This window comes from Rhineura floridana, chromosome 21 (assembly GCF_030035675.1).
Source record: "Rhineura floridana isolate rRhiFlo1 chromosome 21, rRhiFlo1.hap2, whole genome shotgun sequence".
NCBI classification, from domain to species: domain Eukaryota; kingdom Metazoa; phylum Chordata; class Lepidosauria; order Squamata; family Rhineuridae; genus Rhineura; species Rhineura floridana.
This window is the reverse complement of record NC_084500.1, coordinates 10,624,236-10,633,853: the sequence shown is the minus strand read 5'-3', so window position 1 is coordinate 10,633,853 and position 9,618 is coordinate 10,624,236. Positions and strand designations below refer to the sequence as shown.

The 9,618-nt window shown below is 48.7% G+C and overlaps 1 protein-coding gene across 2 annotated transcripts in view; it reads right to left on the bottom strand.

Moving 5' to 3' along the window:
* Window positions 1-45: 45 nt before the first annotated feature.
* MNT (MAX network transcriptional repressor) overlaps window positions 46-9,618 on the bottom strand; it is a 73,117-nt gene continuing 63,544 nt past the window's right edge. For both annotated transcript variants that reach the window (XM_061605108.1, XM_061605109.1), the window contains 2 exons: window positions 4,619-4,811; window positions 46-1,640 (listed from right to left, as the gene is read on the bottom strand). In XM_061605108.1, the coding sequence (XP_061461092.1) occupies window positions 934-1,640; window positions 4,619-4,811 (900 nt within the window). In that variant the 3' untranslated portion in view covers window positions 46-933. The remainder of the gene's footprint in view (window positions 1,641-4,618; window positions 4,812-9,618) is intronic.

Below are 9,618 nucleotides of genomic sequence, written 5' to 3'. Positions count from 1 at the left end.
GTGACCACAGCAAACCTGAACAGTGAGACGATTTAGGAATTACAACAACAAAAATCCAGTTGTGTGTAGTTTTTTTTTCCTTTTTATTAGACAGAGGGTTTCCTTAAAATGCCAGTAACAAGTCACAGTGATTATTGATGGTTGACTGAAATGCAAATATACCAAAAGGGGGGAAAAATATACCATAACATGTTTTGTTTTTAAATATGGTTTTACCCTGGTCCACCAAACCATCTGTCTTTGAAAGATGCTTATGTTAAAAAGGATACTCTGTCTTCTGTCTCCAAAAGGAAAAGAATTTTTGTTAACGTCGTGTCTAATATTCCTGCAAAAAAGAATCGGCCTCTTGATGGCCATCACTGATAACAATATTTATATATATATGTAGCTATAGGCAGGTAGATATATATATAAATATAATATATATATATATATATCTATGATTTCTCTTTCTTCTTCTTAATCTATGCAAAGTCTCCATAAAGAGATCAGCCTTTAAAAAAAACCTACAAAGAAGCAACACATCCGAAAAAGGGGGGGCGATGGGGAAGGAAAAATTAATAAATCTTAAGGACGTTATTATAGTCATATTTCATTGATTACATGGGAAAAGTGGGGGGAGAAATTAATAATCACTATGAAGGACAGATCATTAAAAGTTTTCTCTGATTAGGGAGATTCAAGTGCAGCAGCAGGGCCTGATTTTTTTCAATTACCAGGTTGCTTAAGATAAAACAGAAAAAAGGAAAAGGGGGCTGAAAGGAAGAAGAAAAGAACCGGGGTCTGGGTGTCTTTTGTTGTATTTCCCCGTCTCCCTCCCCCCAACCTGTTGCCCAATTCTCTTAGCAGACCCTCTTTCTCTCCCCCTCAACGTGAGAACAGGGACGCGTCTGGAATGTACGGAGTTTTGGCCAGCCAATTTCACGGCGGTTCTCAAGCCAGCTTTAAGGTGCTCACTGGAAACGAAGGCATGGTAACCATGGTGACGGGGTTCAAGACCGTCTGCCCGACCAGCTGCGGGTGGTGGACCACCTGAGTCCCGACGGGGGGCTTGGCCATGACCGCCGGCTGGCCTAGGCCGGCCGTCCCGTTCACTTGCTGGTGAGAAATGGTGCGAGCGATGTGGCTGACCACGGGCTGGCTGACAGCTACAGGCTGCGGGTAAATGGGGAGCTGCTGCCCCAGTTGGGTGACGTGGTTGAGGGCGGCCGGGTGGACGGTGATGTGGCCAATAGGCTGCGCGGCGGTCGTCAGCTGGACCGGGCTGGAGGTGGAGGGGGCGATGTGGGTGATGTGCTTGGCCGGGGGCGGCCCCTGAAGGACGTGGTTGACAGTCTGAATCACGGAGGCATGGGTGGTCGCCGTGTGCGCGATAACAGTCGATTGCACAGTGGAGGCCGCCACCAGGTGAGTCTGCGCGGGAACAATCGCCTGGGGCTGGACCAGCGCCTGGGGCTGCAGGGGGGCCTGTGCGTGGGGCAGGGCATGTTTCTGCGTGAGAGGCAAAACAGAGGGGTGGTGGGCGGCAGTGATGGGAGGGACCGCTTTCAAGAGCTCGGGGTGCTGGCGTTGGGAGAGCTTCGGCAACGAATTCACCGGCCGGTTGTCTTCCATATCCTCGTCCATGTTGTCTTCACCCTCTGTGGGGAGGACAAAAGGTGAAAAGATGTAACCTCTGGTCAACAGAACATGTATACACTGACAGGATTCCCTCATGTCCAAAAGTTAAAGACAGTCACTTCCTGGCAGAAGTGTAGTGGCAAAGCCAGAAGTGCAGGGTCCCTTCATGGTAGTCATGCTACGCCCCCTCACAGCCATGCCCATGCACTCGCTGGCTTGCTCGCTGCTGTCTCCACACTCCTCAGTCCTTCCCAGGTGTGCCTTCTCCCACAACAACAAATGTCCCTAGGAGCCAATCAGCATGAAAAGGGAGTATATTGACTGAGAAGAATCTTCTCGGTGGCTCGTTCACCTCCTTTCACTGTGTCAGTAGGAAAGGACAAGGAAGCATGTGAGAAGACTCTTCTCAATGGCTAACACACTCTCTTTTCATGCTGATTGGCTCCTAGGACACTGGAGACATAAGGAACCTGCTGAGACCCTGTTCCCAAAAAAAGACCCCCCGAGACCCCAGGCGACCTACACCCTTGCTTCCTGGCATCCACCCAGTTGGATGAAGGAATCTCTGCCATGGATGTCTCCTCTGTATCATTTTCAATGGATTTTCTGTGTTGTTTTTTAAACTCTTTTTAAGCCGTTTTTATTGCATTTTGTATTTTATTGTATTTTGTATTTGAAGGCAAATAATCATACAGAAATTTTAAATACAGTATTAAAAAGAGTCCAAACACATTATATTCACAGGAATAGCATGAGTCCTGCAAGGATAAATATGCATCTGGCTATGCCACTTCAGATTGACAATGATAATTGCTATTATTGAATTCTTGGCCATAGAAAGCTAGCATATCAGGAAATATGGAACTTGCTCCCAGGGGAGGCAGTGACAGACACCAACTTGGATGACTAATTAGACAAATTCATGGAGGATAACGGTATCGAAGGCTACTAGCCATGATGGCTATGCTCTGCTTCCACGGTTGGAAGCAGGTTGCTTTTGAATACCAGTTGCTGAAAACTACAGGAGGGGAGAATGCTCTTGCGCTCAGATCCTGCTTGTGGGATTCCCAAGGGCATCTGGTTGGCCACTGTGAGAAGAGGAGGCTGGACTAGATGGGCTACTAGCCTGCTCTTATGCTCCACAGCTTTTCAGGGTAAACACAAACATGCCTTATCTGAAAGAACTGGGCATGTTTAGCCTTGGAAGAGAAGACTGAGGGGAGATATGATAGCGCTCTTCACGTACTTGAAAAGTTGTCACACAGAGGAGGGCTGGGATCTCTTCTTGATCGTCCCAGAGTGCAGGACACGGAATAATGGGCTCAAGTTGCAGGAAGTGAGATTTCAGCTTAGCATCAGGAAAAACTTCCTAACTGTTAGAGCGGTATGACAATGGAGCTAAGTACTTAGCGAGGTGGTCGGCTCTCCAACACTGAAGGCATTCAAGAGGTAGCTGGACAGCCGCTTGTCGGGGATGCTTTAAGTTGGATACCTGCATTGAGGGTTGGACTCAATAGCCTTACAGGCTAGGCTCCTTCCAACGCTACCATTCTGTGATTTGTCTTATGTTCTTAGAGGGAAAATATTCTGGCCTAACTTTCTCCCTGATGTGCTAGTTTTCTACATCCAAGGAATGTGTTTGTAGGGAGGCACATTACTATCATGGGAGCCCCTATCTGCAGCCTGAAAGGTACAGCCCAGACCCAGGTAAGCCACCTTAGATGAGAGTGAGGCCTAGAACAGCCATAATAGCCATGTTTTCCATGCATCAGAATTTCAGTGATCAAGGCCATGCAGGAAAAAATCTCAGCATTTGTCTCAGGTTTATGGAGCATCTTTATATAGAGCAGCCTTTCCCAACCAGTGTGCCTCCAGGTGTTGTTGGACCACAACTCCCATCAGCCTCAGCCAGCATTGCCAATGGTCAGGAAAGATGGGAATTGTGGTCCAACAACATCTGGAGGCACACTGGTTGGGAAAGGCTGATATAGAGGGTGACACCAGGGCCTTAACATGTTAAAGCAATCCCTTTTTTAAAAAAAAATCTGATGTGCAAGGGAAGTGCAGCGTGACTGTAGGTACACCCCCCAAAAGTGGCAGGGTCAGAAAATATACAGCAAACACCACTCTCCAATCTGTGAAATGGGAATAACAATTTCCTAATGCACAAGTTGAAATATTACAATTTAGTATCCTATTTTAACTTCTTGGGTTTTTTTAAAAGCAAGGTTTCTAGTCCTCAAAGGTCAATTGCTTGACAACATCTTGCTCAGCATTCCGTCAAGTGTCGGACATGCTCAACATTAAAACCATTATAAAAATTATTCTTGTTTGTTTGTTTTTGAGTGGTGGGGATTGCCATGTCAGACATTTGCACTCTGGTTTGGGTTTCTGATGAAATGACAATTAATGATGGAAGAGCAGTTGGGGAGGCCACTGGAGGGGTTTTTCCTGGAGGAAAGAGATTCAAAACTCAGAAAATGTTTGTTCTGACATGTGCAGTGTTCCCTGCATACAAGGAGCGGGGACGCTTTTTCGGCTCAGGGGCCACATTCCGTCCTGGGCAACCTTCTGAGGGCCACATGCCAGTGGGGGGGGATGAGTGTACATTTTACATTTGTATGGTAGACTAGTTTCTACACACACACACACACACACACCTCTCTCCAGGGTGTGGAGGAGGGCCAGTTAGGGAGAGCTTGGGGAGAGTTCCAAGGGCCAGAGGCACAGGAGGCCACATTCGGCCCCTGGGCTTGAGGCTTCCCCACTCCTGCTGTATGCAATGGTGAGTTGCACCTGGTGTGGGCTTCAGAACAAAGCCTACAAAACAGAGTGCATCTCTGCAAGCAAACATTCTTGCACAAAAGTGCTCTCATAGGATACACACAATGTATTTGAATTGCATTGAGTACACGTCCGTAACCCCCCACCCAAAAAAGACAGTTTGAAATGAACCAATCACACCGCCAGGCTCCCCTCAAATGTGTATCAGACGCACCTGAGGCAGTCGAGGTAGACGCTTGATCGTCCTCTGGCTGAACCGTCTGTCTGATAATCCGGTCAATTTCCAAGATATCCATCCACTGGCTCAGTTCATTCTTCAGATCTGCCAGCCGTTGCTGCGTGGCAATCTTCTCCCTCGCCAGCCTCTCCATTTCATGCTCGTACTCTTTCTCCTTGCGCTTTAAAGTCTGCGAAGAGGAGCAACGCTGTTTAAAAAACCTCACCCTTCTCATAAAAGCAGATACAAAAGGAGATGCCCCGATTCTTGAGCCACAAAGGCAGAACCACTCGTTTTTGTTGTTGTTGTTTTAGAAAAAACAGGTAAAACAGCAAAATTTAGGGACGTGGGAAGCTGCCTTATCCTGGATCAGACCCCGCTGCTCCCATCTCGCTCAGTACTGTCTACGCCGATGGCCAGCAGCTCTCCAAGGTTTCAAATAGGGCGTCTCCCCCAAACCTGACCGACGTTCTACCGCTTCCCCAATTTTACACTCAGCTTATCTTCCCCACTAACTTCCCCTTTGGGGGGATAAAGCGCTGTTGCTGGCTGGAAACGTCTTTGGACTGCAACCCTAGCGGCAGCTGAGGGATATGGGAAAATTTCACTCACATCCACACCACACGTTTATTCCACTTTAAACAGTCCCGGCTTCCCCCAAAGAATCCTGGGAAGTGTAGTTGTGAAGCTGTGCTCAGAGTTGTTAGAAGGCCGCTACTCTCCCCACAGAGCTCCAGTTCCCAGAATTCCTTGGGAAAAGGGGCTGACTGTTAAACCCCTCGGGTCATTAGAGCTCCGTCAGCGTAACAGGAGTCTCCTAATAACGCTCAGCACCCTTCACAAACTACATTTCCCAGGGTTTTTTGGGGGAAGCCATGACTGTTTAAAGTGGGATAAATGTCTGGTGTGGATGCAGCCTCAGAAAATGCCCTCCCACAGCAAAGCCCGTATCCAAACCTAACATAAGGCGCACATGGGGTCCCTGTTCAACTTTGTCTGGCCTTCGTTTGTGGCTTCTCCTTTTCAGACTGTCAGCCTCTTGGGACAGAAACACAGGAAGCGGCCTAATACCGAGCCGGACCACTGGCCTATCTAGCTCAGTACTGTCTACACTGACAGGCAGAGGCTCTCCAGGGTTACAGAGAGGGGTCCTTCCCAGCCCCACCTAGAGATGCTGGGGACTGAATTTGGGGCTTTCTGCGCACAAAGCAGAGGCTTTTACCACAGAGCTATGGCCCTTGCCTCGCACTCTGTAAAAGCACTATGACCACTGATGGCACCATATAATAGCAAAACCAACTACAGTAGGGCCCCACTCATACAGCGGGTTAAGTTCCGGACCCCCGCTGTAAAGTGAAAACCGCTGTAAAGCGGAACACATTGACTAACATTGACCAAAATGGCTCCTGACAGCCAAAAAACGCCGTAAAAGTGGAACAAGCACCACAGGAGCAGGGCCTTTCTGCAATTGACAACCGCTGTATTAGCAGAACGTTGTAAAGCGGGGCCCTACTGTACTACTAATAAAAATGCATCACAACAGAAAGAGGAAAAAATACGCTTTTTACATTTCAAACACGCCCGCATGTCTGTACAGAAAAGCAGGCGTAAGATGGGCTCCTGCTGGGAGGAAGGGCGGGATATAAATCAAATAATAAATAAATAAATAAAATAAATTAAAAATGAGGTTCTGCATACATAAATCGTTATCACACGTGTGGTGAACATGCACCAAGGAGGCACAGTCAGCTTCTTGGAACACACCCGTTGCAACAGTTGCAAGAGCCAGATGCAAGAGCGAGAGTGGGTGTGGCACAGTGGTTAGAGCGCAGGACGAGGACCTGGGAGACCAGGGTTCAATTCCCCACTCAGCCATATAGCTCAAAGGCTGACCTTGGGCCAATCACTGTCTCTCAGCCTAACCTACCTCACAGGGTTGTTGTGAGCGTAAAATTTCATTTTTCATTTGTATACGCTTTTCAACAATATTGTTTCTACATTATTGTACTCAAGGTGGTTTACAACCCTAGAAATGACAAAATGTATCAGAAAACACTGTCAGAATTCAAAATTAACTAAAAATAAACAACTGGCAAAATTCATGGATCCAATTCACATATTATCATGTTGACAAAATATCCACAAATGACAACAAAACAAAGATACTGACATCATTTACAATAAATGTCCCTCGCCAGAGCCTGGAAAAGTTACTTTTTTGAACTACAGCTCCCATCAGCCCCAGCCAGCACGGCCACTGGATTGGGCTGATGGGAGTTGTAGTTCAAAAAAGTAACTTTTCCAAGCTCTGGCTCCCTCCATTGTAAAAAAGAAAGACCCTGCACATAGATGAGGGACTTATTGGGGCAAGTGTTTTAAGCCTTGGCCAGAGAGGCTACAATGGGAAGGGGGCGCACTCCACACCCCACCTTGAACTTCTTGGAGAAAAGGCGGGATATAAATGCAACTAGCAAGTGACACTAAAGCACAACTGTCACATCAGGCCATTCACATTGCATGCGGTTTCTCTGTGCGCGCGCGCACACACACACACACGTCTGGACCAATCCCTAGAGCCAATTCACGATGTTGGAGCTTGGATACAGAAAGGAACTCGGCTTGAACAGCAAACAGCAAAAATAAACCTGCAACTGGATCACCTCATCCAGCTTTGCATTTAAGCAATGTCCTGGTGGCCGATAGGTCTGGGGTGGGGAACCTCGGGCCCTCCAGACTTTGTTGGATTCCAACTCCCATCAGCTCCAGCCAACCTCACCAATGATCAGAGACTGTGGGAGTTGTAGTCCAGCAATACCTGGAGGGCCACAGATTCCTCCACCTCTGCCACAGGTGAACAGGAGCTGGAGTGCAAAGATGAAGGCAGAGCTCACCATTCCACCGCACCCAGCACTGAAATACCGGCAACAGTCAGCTGAGGAAGAGGCGACATGATAGGGGAAAAAAATGGAAATGGACTGCCTTCAAGTTGATTCCGACTTATGGCAACCCTATGAATACAGTTTTCATGGTAGGCGGTATTCAGAGGGGGTTTACCATTGCCTTCCACTGAGGCTGAGAGGCAGTGACTGGCCCAAGGTCACCCAGTAAGCTTCATGGCTGTGTGGGGATTTGAACCCGGGTCTCCTAGGTTGTGGTCCAACACCTTAACCACTACACCACACTGGCTCTCAAAATGACAGAAAAGGATAACATTATGCATGGCACAGAGAAAGCGGGCAGAGGAACGTTCTTCGCTCTCTCTTGTAACACTGGAACAACTTGGGCTAACCCCATGAAGGTGGATGCTGGAAAATTCAGGACAGACAAAAGGAAGCCCTTTTTCACACAGGGCATCATTAAACTATGGAATTCGCTCCCACGAGAGAAACAGCGATGGCCACTAGCTTGGATGGCTTGAAAAGAGGGTTAGAGAAACACATGCAGGATGAGGCTACTAGCCATGATGGCTACGCTCTGCCTCCACGGTCGGAGGCAGCAGGCTTCCGAATGCCAGTTGCTAGACACCGCAGGAGGGGAGACAGCATTTGCGCTCAGGATGCTCAACTAGATGGGCCACTGGCCTGATCCACCAGCCAGGCTCCTCTTATGTACTTAATGCCTGGAAGGCAACCAGCGTTCTCAGCCCTGATCTAAGAGGCATCATCTCTTCTTGTGTCTTAAGAATGGCAATGGAGGGGGAGCGGAGGGGGGCACTGCTGGCCTAGCCACTCAAAAAAGGATGAGATCAGACCGCCAGTCGCACGTGACCCAACTCTGCTCCTCTGCCACTGCGGTCTAAACGGCAGCTCCAGAGGGAGGGGACACATTTATATTGCAGAACCGTCCTGGAGAGGGGAGGGGAGGAGGTGGGAAAGCAAACAAGCATTTGAGCCTCTCTGCTGCAGCCTGGACCCTCCATATCTGATGAGACCAAAGCAGATTTACACGCATTACTTGACCACAGAAACACTCCCCCACAAAAAGAAAAAGTGTTAACAGCATCCTAGGATCATGGGAAGCTTCCTTGCGCATAGTCAGGCCATTGGCCCACCTAACTCCATACTGCCTTGTACTGGCAGGGGCTCTCCAGGGTTTCACAGAATCGTAGGGTTGGAAGGAATCTAAGAGGGCATCTAGTCCAGCCTCAGTGCAGAATCCACAAACGCAGGGTGAGACAACAGCTTTGCTGGCAGATGGCTGTCCAACTTCTGCTTAAATACCGCCAGCAAGGCACCCTCTCCTTACAGCCTCTGTCGAGGTGACATCATGTGATTGACAGGTGGGCATGGTTTCTGCCCTGTGGACCAAACTGGAACCCATGCTCTGGGTTGCTGTACTGAATAATGGGCTGGTTTTGCACAAGGAGGATGAACCCAAGAGTTGTTCTCTCTGCATCTCCGGAACTTCTAAGGCATGGGGAGCCAGTGGCCTGCCAGTGGTTGCTGGACTCGAACTCCCATCATGCCCAGCAAGCGTGGCCAATAGTCAGAGATGGTGGGAGCTGTAGTCTAGCAGCATCGGGTTCCCCAAGCAGGGTCCTAAGGGGTTGTGAGGAGGTGGCAATGTGCGATGTGGCCTATGCATACCCAGGTCTCTATGCGGCAGGTGCCACCACACAGGAACATCTTAAGTGGCCACTGCAGGGTAAGTTGTTATACGCTTCCATGTGCTGGGGAGCAAGGCCTTACCCCTTGGAAGCAGTTTAAAAAGACACACGTCCACACCTAAGACCTAAACCACAGGCCTGTGCACTGATCTTTACACACCAAAAAACCCTCGCAAGGGAAGCGTCACAACATGCATTTGGAAAAGAGACAGAAGGAAAAGGCAACAGGGGAAGCAACTGGGGGGAAAAATAGATCCGTGACAGCGCCTGGAGATGAAGAAAATGCAAGCAGGGGGAAGACCAGCTGTAATCGCCAGCCTTCCTGAATGTGCCTCAAAAGACAGGCAGCCCAGATCCCTTGGGCCTGTGTACTAAACGCACTCCCAGCAGC